Source organism: Thunnus albacares, chromosome 19 (genome assembly GCF_914725855.1).
Source record: "Thunnus albacares chromosome 19, fThuAlb1.1, whole genome shotgun sequence".
NCBI classification, from domain to species: Eukaryota; Metazoa; Chordata; class Actinopteri; order Scombriformes; family Scombridae; genus Thunnus; species Thunnus albacares.
The window spans coordinates 24678014-24702230 of record NC_058124.1 but is presented as its reverse complement, the minus strand read 5'-3'; the positions used below and the strand labels follow the sequence as shown (position 1 = coordinate 24702230).

The window sequence follows — 24217 nt, the reverse complement described above, 5'->3', positions numbered from 1 at the left end:
TACCTTCTTCTTTTTAAGACATGTCAATATTTCTGTTTTTTGCCACTGATCTGATGGATTTTCCATTTTGGACATCATTAGCTGCTCTTCTCTCTGTCTCTTCTCTCTTCAAGGGCTGTTGAGTGCCTGTTGGTTTTTCTCTTACAGGTTCTTGGCATGATAGCTTTTCTGCAATATTTGAGTTTAAGTTTAATTTACACCACAGCCTTTGGCTCACTTGGCCCCATAGCCACCATTTTGGAAAAAACAGCCTAGCTTAGCGAATCCGGCTAATCTTTAGATAAGTGAGTCACATGGTTTTATATGTTAAAAGAACACCAAAATGTATAATACTTATTTTTAGACCTGGATACATTTGCTTTGACATAAGTCATTATACCTGACCTGCAGATACCTGCATAAAATTTACTTTGACAAGCAAAAACAGTTTTCTGAAAAAAAAAAAAAAAAACTTACCACTTCTCTCATGTGCTCCTCTTCATCACAGCAAGATAGAAATGATGGGTGCTTCCTGAATTTATGGCCACATGACAAAACATGAGCACAGTTGCCCAGATACAGGGGGTGAGTCAACTTACCCCACTCTCCCCTGCACATAACATGGCCTCATAGGCGGTGAGTGAGGCTGAGGATGGGGAAGGCTAATGTTACCACGGTGATGCTGGGTCGACTGGGGGGGGGGGGGGCAAGTCCAATATTCACTCTCTTTTAGCTCTGTTTTTGCTCTCTACAAACTCCTGAAGGAAATATCTGGCTCTTTAGCTGCCAAATGCTCCACTATGCTCACCAGCTAGTCTACAGCTAAATGTGTCTGTTTGCCGTTTGGAGCTGAGCACGTAGTGTACAGTAGATTTTTAGAGCTTTTCCTCTGTAAACAGCTGCCTGCTGCGGCCCAAAACGATGTTATGAGTGCTATGAGAGTGAACCAAAACAGTAAAGTTGCAGCCGGACAGATAAACAATGAGCTGAAACTCACTATAAAGCTCCGTAGAGCTGAGGGGAGCTGCAGAGTCACTGATAATTCTCTGTAGGTTCATCAGCCAGCTACGAGCCACGACCAACACATTACACACTGACAGCTCGTACATTGTCATTATGAAAAACATTGATAACACCCACATTAACTCATGGACATCGATCTTCATCTTTCATATTTTTGGGTTGTCAGCCACAGGGTTGCACAATGCTTTGCTCAAGAGCATGCTGAGTATCAAGGCACCAACCAAGTGGCACAGCGAATCAAAAACAACAGATAATACACTGACCGAGCACTTTATTAGGAACACCTGTGCAATATGATGCAATCCAATACAACAGCTCTGCCATAAATTCTACTTTTATGAAGCTTCAGTTTTAATTTTATTATTTCTTGCCCCCCCTTCATGTATGTTATGTATCGGGTGGACGAAATATTAGGAACACCGTTCAGTAATGCATTCCAGCACACCACCACCACCCACTATGACCTCAATAATAAACACAAAGCAGAATGATCACCTTTCTGGCCTGAAATGTAGGCCTATAAGCTTCATAAAAGTAGAATTCATGGTGGAGCTGTTGTTTTTTGGATTGCATTAGATTGCAAAGGTGTTCCTAATAAAGTGCTTCTTTCTTTCTTGCTTTCAGAGGGATTTCTGCTGCTGCTGCATTGTTTTCAGCGCCGCTCTCACTAGGAGCATCATCATGTCTGAGTGTGGTGGAGCAGGATGGATTATGTAACTGTATATACATCGACTGAACCCCACTGCACCACCAGAGAAAGACAGGGAGACACACAGAGAGAGAGAGAGAGAAAGAGGAGAGAGAGAGAGAGAGCCGGTTCTCCCTTCATCTATTTTTACCTCCTCTGTTGGCGGCGAGGCTCCGCACCCCATCCTTATCCCTTCATCCCACCCCTCCGTCCATCTCCTCCTTTTTAATTAACCCTCCTCTTCTCCTCCTCTTCCTCTCTCCATCCTCCTCTGAGTCATCTCCCCTCCCCCCTCTGTCACACATCTCACCCCCCCCCCCTTTCCTCCACCTCCTCCTCCTCCTCCTCCTCTTCCCCCTCCTCCCCTCCTGTTTTCCTCTCCCTCTCTCCCTCTCTCTCACGTTCTGCCTCTCCAGTATTTTCTTGGTCGCCGTGAAAGGCAGAGCACACCCACACACGCAGGCGGCAGGTAAAGGCAGGAAATCCTCTCTTCCTTCTTTTCACTCAGCCACTCAAGATCTTTTGTGTTTTGTTTTGTTTTCATCTATTGTTTTTTTTTTTTTTTTGTGGATCTCATGTTTGTATGATTGGCTGCTGCTTAGTGCTGAAAGGATACAGAATATATGTGTGTGTGTGTGAGAGAGAGAGATGCTTTAGGTTTAGGTGTTACCGTGTGTGTGTGTGTGTGTGTGATTTTGCTTCATGCATTTTATGTGATTCTTTGGAAAATGGCTGTCAAGTGTGTGTGTTTGTGTGTGCATGTATATGTGTGTGTTATTGTGTTATTTTGCTTCATGCATGTTTTATTTATTTGTTAGAAAAAGGACGTGTGTGAAAGTAGGACGCAAATCGTGTGCGTGTGTGTGTTTATGTGTGTCTTGGCTGTAGGAATAATATGTGTGTGTGTGTGTGTTTTAAAGTGTGTTGTGACAGTAGAAGCATTATATGTGTGTGTGTTTGTGTGATTTTGCTTCATGTAATTTATGTTCTCTAGTTTCTTGGAAATTTACAGTTGTGTGTGTGTGTGTGTGTGTGTTTGTGTTTAAGCGTGTTTTGGCAGCAGAAGTGTTATGTGTGTGTGCGATCTTGCAATCAATTATGGTTGAGTCCTTGGTATAACAAGTGTGTGTGTGTGTTAGATGGTCGATGTTTTTGTGTGTATGTGTGTGTGTCTTTGTGTGTCTCGGTAGTGTGTGTGAGAAGATCATGCAGTCAATCATGGTCGAGTCCTTGGTGTATATATACTGTATGTGTGTGTGTGTGTGTGTGTGTGTGTGTCAGACAGAGATGCTTCAGTTTTACGTTTTACTGTGTGTGTTTATGTGATTTTGATTTCCTATAAAATGGCTGTTAAGTGTGTGTGCATGCTTATTTGTCTTGGCTACAGGAATAGTGTGTGTGTGTGTGTGTGTGTGTGTGATGATGCAGTCAATTATGGTCGTGTCCAGGAATGTGTGTGTGTATGTGTGTGATATCTGCCTGTTTGGCACTCTGTGTGGCGTGTGGGTGGACGTGAAGTGTGTGTGAGAGTACTTGTGATAATTGCGAGCTGCAGCTAAATGTGTGTGTGTGTGTGTGTGTGTGTGTGTGTGTGTGTGTGTAAATGTGAGCACATTATTAGCGTTACATATGTGTGAGACTGCTCCACTTCCTCTGTGTGTGTGTGTGTGTGTGTCTGCCGTGATCAGCCTTCTGCTCCCTCTCTCTCTCTTCCTCTTTCTCCTCTTCCTCTTCCATCCCTCCATTCCTCCTCTCTTCTCCAGCCAAACAGGGTCATTTAATTATTTATCTCTCTCGCTCTCTCCTCTTCTCACTCCATTCACTCTCCATTTCATCCTCCATCACTCCCTCTCTCTCTCTCTCTCTCTCTCTCTGCTTCCTGCTGGCTATTCTCTATGTCTCTCTCTCTTTCTCTTTCCATACACCATATTTTTATTTTAATCTATCTTTCTCTCCTTGTATGTGCATCTTTCTTAATCTGTGTCTTATCCCTCCATCCACCATTGCCACTCCCTACATCTTATTCTCCTGTTCCTCTCCTGTTCTCAGTACGTATATTTTGTAGGACTGGGTATGACATTTGTTTTTCTCATTTAACTGTGATTATATAAATTCTTAAAATCCCAACATTGATGATGCTGTCTCTGCCTTTTCTTAGTTAAATGTTAAACTGTTCATGAATGGTAGTTTTGAGTTGGCGACAAACAGTTGGCACCCAAGTTGTAACTGACGTGCTCTAATAAATGCTTTATAGAACAGCTATAAACCATAAATAAGAACTTTCAGTGTTTTCAAATCTTTTTGACTAGTTGTACTGTTTGGTCTCTTATCTTCTGGAAGAGGGCCGCAGACGATCTGGACCAAAATTCATTTAGAAACAGCTAATTGTAACTGCAGATGTGATAACTTATTAGAAAGTGAGAAAGACGCATGCCACATAACTGCAAGTCCGCGGACCTTTGTTGCATGTCATTCCCCGTCTCTCCTCTCGTTTCCTGTCATCTCTCAACTGTCCAATAAAGTCATAAAATACCCCAAAATATGTAAAGTATTTATTAGGACTACCAACATTTATAACAGTTACCAAATACATAGGTTAAACACCAGCCAATGGGATTTTTCACAACCTGGCAACATGAAAATTTGTTCTTACTAATTGAATCTAATTGATTAACAGCCTATAAGCTCTTTTTAAAAGGGGTCTTACAAGAAAGTGGTACCATGTTGGATGCAATGCTAATAATTTACTTTTAAAAACAAACGCAGCTCTTTCTATCATTAGTTTACTTTCAGATTGTGGGTCCATGTCGGATGAATTCAGTCACTGAGGTGCAGTGTTATGTTCACCGACGCTGCTGTTCAGAATTTGCTACAGATCTGATTGGCTACTTCCCCATAGCAACATGGTTGAGGCTCATAGTAACTGCAGCATACAAAAACAACAGAAAAAAAAAGCATGAAAAAAAGTTGAAATAAATTAAATCCATGGCCTCAAAATAAACCTTCGGTACAGGTGAATTATCCAGGAGACTCTCGTGTTTCTATGGACGGGGGGGAAATACTTCCAGAACCAGCAGTCACTTTCCCTTCACAACACTTTTACAACAGTGAGACGTGTTTACAATTCAGCCTATAATCTGCAATTTTATACTAAAAAGAAAACAGAAGTTTTGCTTATTTGCAGAATAAAAACAATTTCTGAGAAGCACTTTCATATTTATACAATATTGGTATTTATCTGATATCATTGAATCTTAAAGAATTTGATCAGTATCCCGATATCAAGCTGTAATATTTACTGTATATTTCTGCCCTCACCCCTCTGTCCCCACATATAGATACATAGAATGATATATTTTCTCCTCTTGCTTCCTTCCTTGCGTGCCTTCATCCCTCTCTTTCTCATTTACTCCTTCCCTGGCTCACCCACTCACGTGTTTTTTTTTTTTTTTTTTTTTTTTTTGAGTGCTGGTATATTTTTCTGCTGAGCACTGCAGTCTCTGGTAGGTGTGGTGTGGTGCGTTCATGGGTGTCCTCCCTCTCTGCTGCTGCTGCTGCTGCTGCTGCTGCTGCTGTACAGCTTACGTAATGCACAGCAACGTGCACAAACAGCACCGGGCCGAGAGACACATACAGAGATGGAGAAAGAGAGAGAGTTAGAGGAGAGGAGAATGGAGATGTAAACTATAGAGATAAACTCACTGAAGTGAAGACAGATCAGGAAGGAAGAACATATGTTTACGGATATGAGATGAGTTCGTGCTGCTAATATTGAGAAACACTTTGCTGGTGTCACGAATAACAGACTGACATCCAAATATCTTGTTTTTCTTGGTTTTAGAATAGAGTAGAGTATAATAGATACATTTAAATCTTCTTAATTATTCAAATATCTTAATATTAAGAGGAAATAAATAAGATGTTTATTGCCCCATTGCATGAAAGTTGCACAAAATACTTGTGTTAATGTTTCAAACTCTACCCCTGCAGCTTGTAATGCAGGCTATCTGTTAAAAATGTGTATGGTCTAAACTAATAATGACATCATTATGGTTATTTTTTCAGGCTTTGGAAAACTCCCTCCAGAGCCACAGAAAGACATGAGTAGTGCTTCATATTTAACCACCAACATGAGCATTAGAAGAAGCAAAATTAGCTTTTTATTACCAAATTTTTTGTCATCAACAATGTGTATTTCTAGAGAATATTTAGGAGTTTTCTGTGAGATAGCATCTAGTGGCCAGTAGAGGAACTGCACTTCAAGGCACATACAGGCGTATTTTTTAGAGGAACATTATGTTGAAATGTTACGATCCTCTAAAACAGCTTGTTTCAAAGAAGGCCCCATAAACATAATTAAAGAGTCAGGAAACCAATTCATTAACAAACTAAACTAATTCTAACAGAAATAAAGCTGCGAAAACAGGACTACAGGACCCACCAAATAAACAAAAGCTAAAGCATAACAGTAACACACAAAAACAACAGCTGCTGCCAAGGCCGGGAAGCGAAGAAGAGAGAGCGAGCCAAATTTCTGCCCCCTTCTTTATTGGTCCTCCCCCAATAAAACCGGATCAAGGCCATTTGGAAGAGAACACAAGACATTATGAGCGGAATGGACACATAGAGCCAAGACAAGACAGAAGTTCAGTAAAACAAGCATTACGTTTTTACAGTACTGGCCTGAATATAAGGTGAACCTGATTATAACACCTGCAGACACTTACTCACAGTCTCTTCTGTTAGCATTTTTCAGTCTTTTTGAGCTCCACATCATCTGTGACAGTGGTAATTCTTGGCATCTTGACAGATTCAGTTGTTTCTGCAGTAAAGACATCAGGACTTTGGACTCGTTTTCACTCATCATGAATTAATTTCCTCTGTGGCAGAAAAACACGTTAAACTGAGCTAACCAAACACTTTAAGACACTCGCTAGCTTAGCAACATTAAGGCTACAAACAACCTGTATTGCAACAATCTCTGTAGTGTTACAGTGGTACTCCGTTCATTCCGTCTTGTCCTCAAATATTAGAAGACCCCAAATTTCTTTGGGCCAATATGGCGATGTGGGTCTGCCTGTCGGTTGGTCCACCACTTTGGTCCATGCTGAAATATTTCAACAGCCAGTAGATGGATTGAATTTTGCAAAGACATTTATGATCCTCAGAGGAAATTCTCTGTGTGAAATGTCTCAACAACTATTCATGACATTCATGTTCCCCTCAGGATGAACTGTAATAACTTTGTTGATCTTCTGACTTTTAATTTAGCACCATCATTCACCGCCAACACAAACTTTAAATTAATTTGTATTTCTAGAGAATATTAACGAGTTTTCTCAGTCACTTCAATACAGTCAGAGTTTCCAGTTTCCAGCATTTGAGGCACTTCAGGACGTCTCTATTCAGGCATAAATCATCAAGTCTAACCTTCAATTTCTCCAATATCTGTCAGCCTCAGCTAATATGCAAAACTACGACAGTGAACACGGTAAACATTATACCTCTTAAACATCTGCATGTTTGTCAGCGTGTTATGCTGATGATAGCATTTAATTCAAAGCACCACTGCACCTAAATTGCCTAAGAGCTGTTAGTGTGGCTGTTTGAAACAAGGTTTAATGTATCATGAAGATATTTAAGCCCAGGTGGCGTTTATAGACTTTGATCCATGGTGTCTAAAGTCTAATTGGTCGAATATGTATCAAAATATTCACTGTGAAAATGTTTGATGCTTCGAGGATGTGATCAGGAACAAGAAATAAAGCAGAATTTCTGACGTGAAAGCGTCGGCAGGTGCAGTGTGCTGCTTCACCCCTCAGGAGGAACTGTTTAAAAAACTCTGCAGTATTGCAGGGTGGGGCTTCAAAACAGCAAAGAGAGAAAAAAGCATAAAATTAGTAGAGGCCAGGAGAGAAAATCACCCACGCATCAATCCCCTCGACTCTGTGTGAGTGGATGTTTCTGCTCTTTCTTATGCTGAGCACCATTTATATTTTACACATTTTTTGCTGACGCTTTTGTTCCCTGCGAGTTACAATGAGTGTAAGAACTGAATAAGCATAAATTCGTAGGTCGTTGGCGTTTTAATCGACCGATGGAGAGGAGTACAAGTTCAGAGCTGCGTTTGAAAATGGATGGAGATATTCCCCGAGTTGCTGAGAGGGATCACGTATGACAGAGAAGTGCTGAGCAAAGAAGTCAGAGGACAGGAGAAAAGACGAGAGGAGTAATGTCATTTCGCGGCAGGTTAAAAGCAACACACGAGGGCATTTATGTCCCAGAGAAAGAAGTGACAGGGGAATAGAAAAAAGAAAGATAAGTGTAGCAATGAACGTCTTCAGGAAGGTTTTATATAAAGAGCAGGTGTCAGGCTGTGAGTCAAGTCGTCTCTTCACACCAGAGGGTAATCAGAGACAACAGAAGAACGCTGCCCGAAAAAAACTACTAACCTTAAAAAGAATTTCATTAGTTTCAGATGGTATGAAGTCTGTTTTAATATGCATAAATATGCATATATCTGTGTTGTTAGTTAGATTACAGTGGCCACAAACATCTAAGAGACAGAAAGAAAAGAAAAAAAAAGAGGAAGAAAGATTACATAAGGAACAACATCTTGCATAAGACAACTACACCAGTTTAAGATATTTATAAAAGGCCACTGTACATTGACTTAATAAGGATCATACAGTGTTTAAAGGGAATTTAAGGATAGCAGCATATTAAAAAAAGTAATAAAATCTGTTGTTGAATAAACAGCACAAGCAGTTTTTACAAATGAATGGTTGTTCACCAGAGGAGAAGAAATATAAAGCAATACTTTTTAAAGAGGGCTGTGTCCTGACCCAGCAAACGATGAGGCGTTGTATGACTGTTGTTTGTCCCACGGTTCAAAAATAGTTCCATAATATTGATGTGCAACAGTATTTTATTAGGATAAATGAAACAGAAAAAGATGATCATCAAAAGTACAGCTTCTTATAGGTAATGCTAATCCAACTCCATCTGATGCTCCAGTTGCTAATGAGGCGCTACAGCAGGCTAATGCTAATACTAACTCCATGATGTCCAAGAGTTCTGTGTGCTCTAAATCACTGAACTTTTCATCACCGGGAGCATTATAAAACATAACAAAAAAGCAAACTCTAAAAGCAAACTTACCCAACAATGTTATTACAGCGCTGTTTCTGTTGCTTTTCAAACTACAACTCTGCACATCCGCAGCTCTCATTTCTCGTAGCAAACACAAATGAGACAAAGTTATATGTATATCAGTAATAATATGGTAATATAAGATATATTACTCAATTATAAATCCTTCGTAACTCTCATCAACCCAGATAAAGCTCACATCATTGCTAAACTGTTAAACATATACATTTATTCTATGTGGAGAGGATGTCAAAGACTAAATGAAATAGTGTTATTAGTATATTATATTAGTGTTATTAACATGTCAGCAGTACTTATTTCTGTTCATAATAAAATGAGGTGGCCTTATGAACCAACACCTTTTTCATAAGACTTTCCTTTTGATAATTTGTGTTTATTTGGTAGCATTTTTGATACAAACTCCAAGTATTACACATGTTTTTCTTCGAAACATAAGATAAGAGAGATCTATGCTCCTCACCAAGTTGTCATCCGACACGCCCTACTTTAATCTCTTAGGTCTATCCAAATAGAAGTAATCTGAATAAATTATCATCTTAATACAGACCCAGAACCAGAGAAAATACCTTAGTAGAAAAATGAATACAATATGAACAAAAATAAACACAGCAGGGATGAATCTGGAACAGCCAGACTATATAATTACTTTGCTACCCCCAACCTCGCCATGGGCGCCTGGTAGTGATTTAAAATGGGGGAGCAAACTTGGTAAGATATTGTAAATAATTGATGGGGAGTCTGGGGGTCCTCCCCTGGAAAAAATTTGTAATTTAAAACTGATTTCCTGCATTTTTACACCACCTAACTCTTGGATTAAGTCAAGAAACAGCAAGCTGCTTGCATATTGTTTGTGCTTTGAGTTAAAGTTATTTAGAGATATTCATAAAGGCCTTTATATTTTGTTGGTTTCCACATTTTTTGAGGAAACCTATTATTGGGAAATGCAAGAAAGTTCCAGAGCAACAAAAACACAGAGTGACCTCGTAACCATAGTAACTCACTCTCACTCCTGCCTGCGTGTGCACGGTGCGAGAGGAGAGGGAAGGGACGCTGTACTGCTGCCAGAAGAGCTGCTGACTGAGATTACTCTGAGCAGCATGCATGGGAATACATTACAATGTAATAGATGTGTGTGTATTTCTGGCTTTCCCCCTGATGGTATGAATAACTCACTGCTGCACGGTGCTGCCGTTGCGCTGTGCTGCTCTGTCTTGTCTGTCTGTGCGCTGTCAGTGTCCTCTTTCCATGCCGCGATGTTAAAGTTATAAATTTGTTCTTCACTGTGTGAGAAAATGGATGTGTGGTCGTGAAAAGTGTCGATTGAGTGAGTTAACTTTTTATAAAGGCAGTGCATAATTTATCGACTATTGACACAGAATGACACAGACATTTTTACCTGACAGTTTTTACCGTCACGTCATGTATTTTAGTGCCATTAAACGGGACATTTTTACTGCATTTTACTGTTTTAACCCCTAACTCTAATCAAGTGGTTTTTGTGCCTAAACCTACCAATTTTAACTGAAACCATAGGAGAGATTGGTGTATCACCTGCAAGCAAAAACATTCCTCCATTTTGAAACAATTTGAATTTGATCTTGTGCAATAAATACCAATGCACATGCATAATAATTCCATACCAACAATAAACGGACTATTGACATAGAGGAATCCATACCAATAGCCACTTCCTTTTATGAATGTGGGCATACTGTCTGCATGTTTTCCTAGTTTGTCCAGCTGTTTTGTTGCTGCGTCTTGTCTAATTCTGAGTTGACTGTAGACAGATTTAACCCATAAATCTCGTGTTTCTTCCAAGCGGTGCTGACGTCAGATAACATCACTGACAAAGACAGAATGTTACTGAGTGAAAGATGCTAATAGGTCTTATGGCTAAACTAACTTCTGTACAAGAGATATAAGACTTTGCCATAAAAGTCATTAGTTAATTTGTCCATTCGCCTTCACATTATTGTTTAGCTTTTATTAGTTGACATCAGATTATTGATTTTCATCAGCGTTTTTGTTGACGAAATTAACACTCGCTGCTTGCAGGCACACCTAAATGCATCTGAGCCGTCATTCATGTTATGTAATCAAAACATTTATCTTAAGAAGACCATGCAAAATGTGGTTACCCCCATAAATTTAACTTCAAAGGGTCCAGTATGTGTCATTCTATAGTTGGCTCAGTACAGTGTTGCCTTGATCAATGCACACTAAAAAGGTACAACGATAAAAGAAGTGTCAGGATGATTCGACACACCCTCCTCTCTGAGTCTCTATCTCTCTGTCAAGAGTATTTGAAAAGCCTGAGGACAGTGACAGGTTTCTGCAAGCTAGCAGCGAGGCAGATTTAGCTCCTCAGATCGATAAAGTATTCATGCGGTACGGAGACGAGGATGACATAAAAGGCTCTTTTTTTTTTGACATATCGTTGCAGTGCTGCATGCCTGGAATATCAATGAGGAGAAAAAGGGAAAAACACCCACAGAGTAGATTAGCGTGGATGATAGTGAAATGACAATGAGGACCGAGCTCCTGTAATGATTTTGGGGGGGGGGTTACGTCTGTGTAGGTTAAAGATGTCATGGTGATACAGAAATTTCAAATGCATATTTAAAGAGAATTTATGTATTTTTAATCCTGTGATCTTCAGTCTCTCACAGCAAGAAAAGAGAGAGCAACGACTCCTTTTATGTTGTCCGTAGGAGTGAGTGCTGTTAGCAGTGACATTAGATTTTTTTTGGAAAACAAAGCAGCAAACAAACTGACTTTTTAACATGTATACTCCTGAATCTGATCCATATCCTGGCTGTGATTGCATTCTGAGCTCAGTTCTTGTGCTCTTTATGTAACTTTTGCATCAGAAATGTTAGATTCTTGAGCATGGAGCATTAATAACACTATGTGAGACAAAATAATGAACTTAACTCAAAGGTCCTCACGTGAGATGCAGGAGAAAGCTTCAAAAAAGCTAATAACCTTTGACTTAAGAATATTTGGTCATACGATGCCGACTCAAGCTGCCAGAAAAGAGACAATAAACTTGTTAACTGGTCATAATCAGTTATAAACAGCTCATATGCGGTTCTCTAAAACTCACTAAATCAAACTTTTAACCAGGCAAATAGCACCCATAGTTTATATTAGCAAGTAGAGTATACCGTTTTAATAAAAAAACAACAACACAGCATAAAACGATGAAAAAAAATAAGGAAAATCAAGTGTAAAATAATAATTAAGTCAGGTGGCAGGCACAAAATGAGGATAAAAGATTAATAAAAAACACAAACAAACAATGATCTAAAAAGCAGCTGTGTACAAAAACATACAGTATGTACACATACCCCAAAACATACACATGTATAGAAATATACATGTAAATGTACAAACACATATCTACATACATATACACTGGACAAACATGGAGAGATGTTAGCTGCTAATATTAAAATATAAGAAAACCGTCTGATAAAAAATTGCTTTCAGAAGCAATTTTAAAGAAGATTGATTGATTTTCCAAAATTGAGAGAAAAACTCCACAAATTCAAAATAAAACATGTTTTTTTTGTTTTTCAAGAGAGACTTTATTGTCAACCCATCCATATACAAGTATACAGTAGGGATGAAATTACATTACCCTGGGGCCGGTGGTGTTATATTTTAATATGTAAGCAATGCAAAACAGTGAAACAAAACAGCATCTCAGAGATTCTCAGAGTCTATTCATTTATCAAAGTGGACTGACTGAGATTGGAAAAACTATTTCAGTTAGAATTAGGCTCATAAGGATCATAACCTGCGTGACTTCCATGACTGACAGTCCAGAAGGTTTTCGTTTTTGTTCCTTTCAGAGCAGAGAAGTCTGAACCGAAAGGGTCAGTCAGACAAAATAAAATCAACAAAATTCCAACAAAAACCTGTAATCTAGTAACTTTGGGGTTGATTTTTAAAAAAAATAAGAGGTAAGGCAAATACTCTTTGCTGTCGAGCTGTTTTCTGAAGTGTCGAGTGGCACCCAGAGATGCATATTTCCTTCATTAGTGCTGCAGGATTTTCCAAGCTGTCTCTCCTGAGAGAGAAGAAGCTACAGTAGAAAACAGAACCAGCGTATCAGGGTTTGATGACCCGATCGAAAACAAGACGTCACGACTCAAGGGGCTTATATCAAATTAACAGTCTCGAAATAGAACTCTTCCACAAAATTCACCTTCAAAACCTTTCTTCTTGTTTTCTTTTCCTTTATTTAGAAAATAAACATCATTTTAAAGATAGACATGGCCAAGAATGAAGCATAGCTGACAATAGATACAGTAAATACATCACAAACAGGCAAAGAGAACAGTCACTACAAAAGAGCAGAGAGAATATCCAGTTTAGGTGTTCATGTGTTACTGGAAGGTGAAGAACTGCAGCTAAATGTAATTAAATCATAAGGAATCAGCATTTGGACGGCAACCATAACGCAGTATGTTTGTGATTTAAACGTTGTTTGGGCTGGGACACAACTGGAAGGTACAGTTTTGTATATTAAGATCATTAAAAAAAAGAATAAATGTCTGCCTCTGGTGACTTGATGCCGCCGTGTCGCCTCCACAGGTGCGAGGTTGCAGGTTTTACTCGATAGGAAAGGCGGGTTGATTTGTTTCAGAGTCTGTTATGGTTTTATTTGTTTCTAGTGCAGCATGTGAAGAAGTTACACTGTTTCCCAAGAATGGAAACTAACAGCATGTTTGTAATGTTTAGAATATAAAGAAAAAATATGGTAAATATTTGTATGTTGTGACAGAAAAGTAGCCAACATTTCAAAATGTGCAACAAAACTGCAGAATACTTTATCAGACTAATGATTGTTTAGACTTAAGTGTTAAACAATCCCATGATGCAAAGTCCCCATATATCACACACACACAGCATGTAAGTATAGACAAGACAAACGTCTTCATGAATATGGGAGTTGGACAGTTTTAGGTCATGAGAAAGCTCAGTCTCTCAAACTCTGGGGTATGAGAAGTCTTCACAGCCAAGCTCAGAAAGCTCCAAGTTCAAAGGCTGCGAAGATCTTTTTTTAACGAGTTTGACGTTACAACTCGGAAACAACTTGAAAGTAAAATTAAAGATGAGAAAGTTATTGAATAACTGACAAGACTGACGTTATTCTACATTCAGTTGTGGTCGTGGCTTTTTCGGTGCCCTTTGTAAACTTTTATTTATCCTCCTATTGGTTCCTGCTGAAGATGTAAATCTTCACAAAAATATTATATCATTTTTACAAAAGTCTCAGTAATTTCCTAAAACAGCTGTGGTTTTTAGCTAATGTTAGGAAATAGTGTATTTGTTGGGGACTATTTTCAGAGGGGGATGAATCCACATTTGTTTCTCTGGTGAGTATTTCTGGCAGTAGGATGAATAAACTACAGTGCGTGTGTTCATGGTAATGAAGGAACATGTCACCCAGTGCGGCGGTGTGGCTCAATGACGTGTCTTGTTTTTGGACAACAAAGGAGCTCGACGGCACAAAGGAATAAGATATATCAGCCTTTGGATTTTGTTGACAGTAAGAAAAACATAGAATATCCCGATGCTGCTTCACCAAAAATCAACCAATGTCTTCCATCTGCATAAAAGTGGTGGCAAACAGATGCATAATTTATTCTTTTTGCTGGAGACTTTTACTGCAACCTGCTTCCAGAAACAGCAAAGTAACCGCAATGTGTGTGTGTGTGTGTGTGTGTGTGTGTGTGTGTGTGTGTGTGTGTGACACAACCCAGGCCTCTGTGGTGAGCTTTGATTTTCACAGTGAATCTGCAGTGATGTTGTTTCTCGTCTCCCTTGACACAGTTTCTGTGTGTGCGTGTGCAATGTAAAAATAGATCTTTTTATCCATGAGGTTTCTCTCACTTTGCTTCTTTTTTCAGTTAATCTGAAGCTGACATAACTTATAAAACAATTAAAAATGAACCATATTGCCAACATGATTCACAGTATCACGAGGTAAAGCAATTATATCACAGACTCTTTTCCACTCTCTCTCTCTCTCTCTCTCTCTGTTTCTGTCTCTCAGGATGTCGATCGTCAGCATCGTTGCCAGGGAGATCTTGGACTCCCGGGGAAACCCCACTGTGGAAGTGGACCTTCGCACAGAGAAAGGTGACCGCCGACAAGCCTGTCTGCAAATATCAGAGCAAAATAACAAACCATAGTGTTCTCCACGAGGATGTCTGCTCAGATTCATCGTGTTAGAAATTTGCCAAAAAGCATTAAGGTAGCAACGGTGTCCCTGCTGTAATTGTAAATTGTTTCTGACATCAAATGACCTTCGTTTGACCTCTGTCCAGATCAATCAGTCCTCTGTTAAAGGAAGACTGGGGCTTCTTGTAGGCCGACGGTAAACAGTATAAGCATGCTTTCATAACCCCACATAAAATACAAACAAATTAAGTGAGATTTTACTTTAGATTTTATTTACTGGTCACCTGTTTAAACACACCTGTGTAAAAAAACCTCATTAACATTCTTCATCTGTTCACTTTCAGTGTGAAAACCAAATAGTACCCACCACAGCTTCAAGTCTGTCTCAAAACAAAAACAAGAACATTGACATGTTTTTCTTGCTGTAATCATTCCTCCTGTTCATACTGACCATTAGAAGATCCCTTCATAATGCTCTTACAATGGAAGTGATGGAGGACAAGATCCACTGTCCTCCTTCTGTGCAAAAATGTATTTAAAAGTTTATCTGAAGCTAATATGAAGCTTCAGAATCCCAAATGAGTCAAATCAAGTAGATATCTTTCAACGTTACAGTCTTTTTAGTGCTAAAGTTCCTCTTTTTGTTACTATACTTCCACCACAGCTCAACAGGGAAACACTGTCCGAGGAAACACAAAGAGGGAATTTGATGCTAATGTGTCAGATATCCACTTGATATGACTAACTCAGACTGCTGAGGCCTCATATAAGCTTCACATCAACTTTTAAATGACTGTGTGGACACACTGTGGATTTTGTCCTTCATCACTTCCACTGAAAGCACATTTGAAGGATCTTTTAATATCCAGTATGAACAGGAGGAATGATTACAGTGAGGAAAACCTCTTTCACTGTTCATATGGACACCTGACTGTTGCTTTAAGAAAGACTTGAAAAACTCTGTACCTCTCCTTTAAAGTGCAATACCTCCATACCGCCACTAGATGCTCCAACTGATTCCCATTCAAAAACTGTCAACTTTCTAGAAATATTGAGTCAACCATTGTTTTCAATGAGTCATTCTGGTCTCAATCTCTAAATTCAGGATCTCTAATAAGTGTGCTGGTGGTTATTTTGGAAATTATATACTTATAGTAGCTTCGATGTCTGCTGTGTGGTCGTTGATTGACAGCTGTGATTGACGGTTGGCTCACCTGCTGCTCTCCTCGGCTCTGGGACTGGCACTGAGTCTGGCTATTGTCGCAATATTTTGCTAAGTTTAATATAACTTGATTATGATACCTGCCCTGTTAGCACAATTTAGCAAAAGTAGCGAACGTTAGCCCAAGTGTGCAGCTCTCGGTGTTCTCAGTAAGCTAGCGTTAGCTTGGGTCCGAGGTAGCGGTGTGTGTTTCCAGAGTGTGGAAGGCAACACTCCTCATCTTATGCATTTGGTCTAATTTTGCTTTGAATTTTGTGTTTCTGAAGCGTTAAATTCAGTTGTGAAAGTATATAAATTCCCATATTTATTGATAACTGACATCAAATTAAATTTGTTTTCGATTTATTCTTTAGTAATAACTATACATTTCATCTATAGAGCACTTCTCAAGATGCATAGACAATTTTAAATAGTAAAAAAATATCCCCTCATTTATTGGTGGGGTGTGGCATAAAAAAATCCAATTCCAGGGACTCAAGTAGAACTAAAAAGCCTTTAATAAATATGGGCCACTACATTAAAACTACACCAACATGTATCGTCACACTTGCCTGATGACAAAGACAATTTATGACAAATTGAATAAGTAAAAAACAAACATACAATACAAGCTCAGTCCATGTTGCCTGGTTGTTTTGTAGAATTTCTCCTTTAAAGTCTGTGAAAGTATAAATACAAAATAAAGAGAACTTGCTGTATTACAGTAATCAAAACAAATTAAGTACAGCCACATTGATCATCAGCTGCAAACATACAGTATGTTCGGTTTTTAATGAAGAGGAAGTGCGTCCTCACAGGTGTTTTATTTTTCTGAATCATCAGATCAGACCGTACAGTCTTAGAGAATCCGTCGGCAGCTAAAGCAGCAGGTCGCCTCTTCTCCTCTCTTCTTCCTCAGCGTCTACCTGCAGATGCTGCTGACTCAGATGTGGTGATGATTTTACCTTCTGTCCAGTAATTTGCTCTGCGTGTACTTGAGCACATGGCGTGAATGTACTTGCTGTTGCCATGTGTGGGTATATATGAATGTATGAATAATAAATTGAAAAAATCTTGGCAGTCAACAGCGTATCTGCTGAGTGGGTTCAGCTATTAAAGTGCTAAAAACTGTGTTGTTTACTATTCTGGAGTAATTATAGTGTTATAAAAAAACATTACATACAAAATAGGAATTTGTAACTTTAATAGATTTGTGAATTCTTGACCTTGAGAACAGTATATTTGACAAAATAAGCTCAATTTAAGGTGCACTTATTAGCTTTTAAGGAGCTTTCAACCGCATCATATGGCCTTCATCAGCGTCTTACCATAGTTACATGAATTAATCATTTAATTATTCAGTCATTGTGGTCATTTTCAAAAAGAACGTCCTATCATAAAAATCCAGGTGCAATTTGTGACAAAATATACAACTAAAACCTAAAAAATATGTGTCTTCTGACCTTAAAAGCAGTCTGGCAGTCCAACAGTGTAATAAATCCCGGAAAACTTTATGTCCAAACTCAATTACAGTGTCTTACAACCAAAGATAGACTTGTGAATTTGTTTTGATTTAGTTGGATCACCTTCAAAGGTTTGAAGAGTTTCAAAGTCATGGTTTTACAATTAAAACTTTGAAATGAGTCTTGGTTTTCTTCACCCCTCTGCCCGTTCCTTGCATTTAAACCTCTCTTTCTCTTTTTATCTGTCTCTCAGGTCTGTTCAGGGCTGCGGTGCCCAGCGGAGCGTCCACAGGGATCTACGAGGCTCTGGAGCTCCGAGATGGAGACAAGAGCCGCTACAAGGGCAAAGGTACGAAAGATTTTTACATCCTTCAAAAACTTAAAGCTGCTTTAAGTGATTTTTGACCACAAGAGGGCAGAAAGTTCCCAAAACAAACTCGCAGACACACAACTTGGATTTAGTTCTCTACTATCTTGCTTCTGTTCCACTAGCCTCTGAAACTCAGTGTGTAGTAGGTTTTCTTTTACAGTTTATCTTAGTGATGGCTTAAATATGTCATGTTTGTCAGACAAAAATATAGCATTTAACAACTACAGCTCCAATGATGCTTCAACAGCGCGCTAATGACTGGGATATGCTACTGAATGCTATAATGTGTTGTTTTTTTTCTTGATTAAAATAATTCAAATTTAATTTCAGTTTGGCCCCATTTTTACCATCCAGTAAACATTCATTTATATGTCAACGGATGGAAAACAAGGTAAACAGTCTGGGAAAACACAGTCAGTCAGAGAAGCTGGTGGGCCAATGCTAACAAATGTTTTTTTTCTTGGTTAAAATAATTAAAATAACATTTTAAACTTTTACAGTTGATATTGTACAGTAGTAAAAACTTATCTTTCATGTGAAAGAAATCCTGAGTAAAAAGAAAATACATATAGTTTACTGTTAGAAGCTAGTAGGCCAGAGGCTAATGTAGCTAACAATTATACTTGTTGGTTAAATCTTATTAAAATTTCAACTTTTGCTGTCTAGTATAGTAGTGAATTCTTGTCAGCTGATAAAAGAAACCCAGAAAGAGAAAATACATAAATAGTAATTTACAGAAGCTAGTGGACCAGAGGCTAATGTAGCTAGGAGAGATAGCTCTCCATGTATGTCTTTGGCTCATCGAGTTATTATAGCTACCATGGTTGCAAAGAATTGTCTACACAGACACAGAGCAACACTATCATCTCATTGGGGTTTGTGTTGACCTAATGAATGTGAGTCAAATATTCACTATTTTTAACTCTACTTTGGTCTCCACCAACTCTTTAGAAAAATATGCCTTTTTAGCTACCAGATGTCCCACTTTCTTCACCAGATGGTTGCTAACTTTGTCTTTTTTCCGTTTTATTCTGAGTTGCTTGCGTATACTCAGCTTGTCTGAGCTTGAAAGGCTGCTTATGGATTTGCCAGAGATGCAATCATACAGTCTATGTGTGGCCAGAGAACCAAAACAGAGAGCTAAAAGAGGCTAAAACAGTCTAAAAGCTGTGTGGACCTGCAGAGTTGATGTTGATTCTCAGTGGGTTCGACCCTGTGAGTGTAGACCTTCACATGCAGAGTCAAATATATGTGACAAGTAGATCTAAAATAAAACAATTCAGAAACATTTAATACAATCCAACAAAGTTTTTCTTTGTTTCTTCAACAGTCGCAGCATAAGTTTGATTGTCTTTTCTCCTTTTTCTACTTTAGGTGTTCTGAAGGCAGTCGGGCATATCAACGATACTCTGGGTCCAGCCCTTATAGCCTCGGTGAGTCACCAAAGCTGTAATACATTTTATCTGAAGACATTTACAAGATACAACGTCTTGCATCCTTGAAATTCTCAGAAGGTGAAAGACTAAAGACATAAATTTGGGTACAGCTTTGTCCTTCTTAAAGGAATAACTTTGCTAGTGTTCATTACTCAGGCCACCACTAATAGCTACTGTTTGCAGTGTTTCTGGCATCTCAGCCAAAAGAAAGTGATTATGTAAGTTTTATTGAAAGGGAAACATAAAAAGTACTCATATCTGATAAGTGTATTTGATTAATTCAATTTGAGAAATTAAACCTTTCTCCTACTTCTCTGTGACATTAAAAAACTTTTTCCACAAGAATTTAATGTCTCAATAGCATATTTTTATAGCAAGTTTTAGAAGGAAGATAACGTATTCAGGCTAAATGAGTAATATGTTCTGGGGCATTTGCCTTTATTGAAAGGTCACACACTGCACGACACTCAACATGACATGACACTCCCACTTTAGCTCCACTCAGGCTCTGCAATCTCTACTCAAATTTGGATTTTCAGGCTCCACTAGCTGACTGACACGCTGGCGAGCATCACACCTAAACTCCAGGTTTCAAATCATTCCTTCTTAAACCTGTGGGTGACCTCAGAGATGTGGTGTTCATATTTCTCTACACTCTGTGGTCAGATTGAATCTACTGTATCAGTTAGTGAAGCTGAAAATGTCCAGTTTGAGCTAAATAACTTTCAGATTGAGTCAGTCGATGTATAGATGACTATCACATCTGGATGGGCAGAGAGGAAGCTGTGAGAATAAGATAAACTCTGTTCAGCTATCAGTGACGGTGGAGAATAGTGTGTGTGTGTGTGTGATGATAATGTGTCTGTGAGGTGTGTGTGTGAGTGTAAGAAATTGTCCGCAGCAGTGCAGCATGGGTAATTTCCTCCAGCAGCAGATGTTTCGCCGGGAAATGAATCTTGGTGATCAGTCAGGCGGGAAAAACAGCCGAACGGCTCTGAGCTCCTGAACGTCACATCAGAGCTCGTCAGAGAGCTGGACCAGTCTGACTGTACTGGAGTGTGTGTGTGTGTGTGTGTGTGTCACATAGACTGTGGTCACAATGATGTTAATAACAATTATATGTGATTGCAAAAGCTGATGTCAGAAACAATTTAAAACTACCAAAAATTACAATGGTAAAATGTTGATAAAAGTAAAAATTACAATCCAAATTTAATAATAAAGTGATAAAACTAAAGAATAATGTAATTCAACAAAAAATAAATTAGTCTGAGTGCTCCTTTAGGCTGAGCCTGCTTTTTAAAAAACTTTTGTGGGGGATGTTGATTTTTTAATACACCCTGAAACAATCTGAGGGAACAGACCTGAAAATGATGCATTTAGGTCTGAATTGAAGTTCATTAGAGGAAAATGACAGTGAGCACACAGTACAAACACAGAAAAGAGTTTTGCCAGTCTGAAAACAAACAAACAAATAAAAAAATCTGAATAATTACAGCTCCAAATGCTAAAGACATGTTAGGTAGAATGACACAGAAGCTGTAGCTGCTGGAGGAGCAACGACATGCTGCTACAATACGATATATATTGATTTGAATCAATAAATACTGTATGTATTAATTATATTTAATACATGCTAACAGGCACAGTTTCTCATTTATGATCACTAGTCTTGTGAACAGACATACCTTACAATGGTGACAATTGTTTTTGCTAACGTTGCAAGCATTGTCAGCACTTCCTGTTGCTGTTTCTCTGTAATTATCTTCACATTTAAAACGCACAATTATGAAACATGCAGGAGGTGTCGTGTTGGTGGCTTTACAAATTATTCTCAGTTTAGAGCAATGAATGTTGCAAAAAAAACCCAAAATAATGCTAAATCAGGCAATCAATATTATGCAAAGGAAGCGTTTTGGTACCACACTCAAATAAATCTGTGTATAAAACGATGTAAATATACACATGCATTGGTGTTTTATAAATGAATTCATGAGCCGGTAGTTGACGGCTGCCCACAGCACTGACAAGTGGTTTTAGTAGTCGACTACTGCACTAGTTGTGTAGTTGCTGAAAGCCCCAGAGTGAATGTAACCAAGAAAATGTGGAAATAAGTGTCTCCAGGCCTCAGAATTACAAAACAATGTTTTCCCTTCTTATTTTGGTCTTGTAATGAACAGTATAGACTGGGACCCGAATCAAATGAATAGTGACTATACATGTAATACATATAATTTACAAACTCAAAAAAGTGGATTTCCTCTTAAATTACTCTTTAAAAGACGGCATACATATGTACTGGTTTTGATACAACATAATATATAACACACATATAAACTATAATAATAAATAATAATGTAGGAAACAGTACTGGGTATTATTTCCACTTCATTTAACTTGATCTCACAGAAAATTGGTGCTTTTGTAAATTTGCATTTGTACAAAAGGTGATTTGTGTCATTTGTATGATATGCATGGTTCAAATGTGGTCTGTGAATTCAACAAGGCAGTTTTAACATCAAATCTGACACTAATCCTAACTGTAAACAACGAAGCTGAACCAAAATTTGAGCAAATAGGTTTCTGAGGAAAGTTGTTACTGAATGAAATATTATTGTTTTGTAGTTTTAATATGATAGTTGTGTTTCTTGAAGGATAATTACGGTGTATTTCTGTACTTTCTGTCTGCAGGGCATCAGCGTGGTGGAGCAGGAGCAGTTGGACAACACTATGATCGAGATGGACGGCACAGAAAACAAATGTGAGTCAAAACACGACGGGAGCAAGTCGTGATGACTAACAACACCACGTCATCTGAGTCTGGCAGCCAGCTGGAAATCTCCCCATCGAAGTCACACATGTTTTTTACCAAAGGCTTGTTTGTAACAAAGTGGTAATGAGAGGCATAAATACAGACGGGAACAAGACAGAGCAAACAGAGTGCTCTTCCAAATCAAAACAAAACAAACGTAGATCTTTAATAAATAAATGCACTGTTAATTTATTTTAATGTAGAAGCACGCCAACAACTCATTTCAGGCAGCAAGATAAACAGCCGTGAAAATGACGACGGTGGGAGAAATTATTTTCAGCCAGCAAAGACTGCCAGACTAAACTGCAGCTGAATGTATTGAGAAAAAATAATTGAATTTCCTTCTCTGTCCACATAAGAAATGAATACAGTCCAAGAATATCAGCTACATTCATATCTGAAGTTATACAGATAAAAGCTTAAAAAACGAGAGAGTTTAGTCTTCTTTCTTGAGGCATTGCAAAAAAACCTGTAAATTAACAAAATACAGCTGTAATTTAGTGGTTACTTAAGTTTATATGTAAAACAGGCAAATGGTCTAAGAGGGGAAGAGGGAGAAATTACTGTCCTATACCACAACTAACAGGAAAAATTATGTGATGTGAAATAATTAGTTGCTGTTTAAAAATGATAATACAAAAATGCTAAAACTACACCTCAAACTACACCTCAAACTAAAACAAATTTAAACTACTGTACATGTGAAATACCAGTAAAAATACAAAATTTGAACAGCCTTGCTAATGGTTGGCAGGTTTCATCTTCTTCTGCTTCGCTTCTTCACTCCATTTTCATGTTTTCTTGATATATAAATGAAAAATATAAATTGTAAATAGTAGGGGTGTGCCCAAATACAAATACATTATTCGGCAAAGCACAAATAGTGGGTTTTATACGAATATTTGTTTCATACAAATATTTTAAAAATCATTTGTTTTTGGGAAGAGAAAAAAAAAAACATGCCAAATACCAGCACGCAGGTCAGTAATATCGCTATCTCAGTGTCTCTCCTCTGCTCCGCTGTTACGCCAATCAGTAGGTCTCAACGAGGGGAGTCACATCCACCTGCTACATGACGCACATTTCCTAATTTGGACATCACTCCCGGAGTTGGGGGTGTTACCCAGAGATAAAGCTGAGCTACTGACACAAGTGAGGTGCTCCCAAGGGACTCTTCATAACCTCTTATTCTCCTTCTCCTTTCCACAAAGTTAGGTTGTAAAAAATAGGCTATAAATGAAAATTGCAAAGCAAGAATCACCTCTGAAGTTCTTCCCTACGCAGACGTTACACGCTGTGCTGTCTCTGTGTTATGGGTGTATAAATAGGTAGAGGTCTGTCTGCAATGAGGTGATGAGTAAAGTTTTAGTTCAGTAGTCAGCGCAGTCGATCTGGGAGACTCCAGTTTGAGACCCGGTGTGGGGACCTCCTTCATAAGGTAGTTCATTCATGAACACTTATTGTAACACTTTAATTTTCTAAAATTAGAGGCGTAATGAAAACAAAAACAGGATTTTTAAGCCTCTTTCTACTTTTATTCAAATACAAATACAAATACGAATAATTTTGCTGCCTTAACAAATACAGATACAAATACAAATACTGGGCACTCTGCACATCCCTAGTAAATAGGAATGGTTATTCATTAGACTGTAAATAATAATGATGTCTGTCTTCTGTTCTGTCAAACAGCTCAGTTCGGGGCCAACGCCATCCTCGGAGTGTCTCTAGCCATCTGTAAGGCCGGCGCTGCAGAGAAAGACGTTCCTCTATACCGCCACATAGCCGACCTGGCCGGAAACACAGAGCTGGTGCTGCCGGTTCCTGTAAGACTCTCAGACTCATCACAGTCTCACAACACAGTCTGTGAAAACCTT

The 24217-nt window shown here is 38.5% G+C and overlaps 1 protein-coding gene across 2 annotated transcripts in view; it reads left to right on the top strand.

Moving 5' to 3' along the window:
- Positions 1-2067: 2067 nt before the first annotated feature.
- Positions 2068-24217, top strand: part of LOC122970447 (gamma-enolase) — a 31135-nt gene continuing 8985 nt past the window's right edge. The window contains exons 1-6 of one of the 2 annotated variants that reach the window (XM_044336595.1): positions 2068-2159; positions 14931-15016; positions 17976-18071; positions 19467-19525; positions 22220-22289; positions 24033-24166. In XM_044336595.1, coding sequence (XP_044192530.1) covers positions 14932-15016; positions 17976-18071; positions 19467-19525; positions 22220-22289; positions 24033-24166 — 444 coding nt within the window. In that variant the 5' untranslated portion in view covers positions 2068-2159; position 14931. Of the gene's footprint in view, positions 2160-7618; positions 7641-14930; positions 15017-17975; positions 18072-19466; positions 19526-22219; positions 22290-24032; positions 24167-24217 lie in introns of those variants that run through there. The other variant, XM_044336596.1, reaches the window with a different exon arrangement.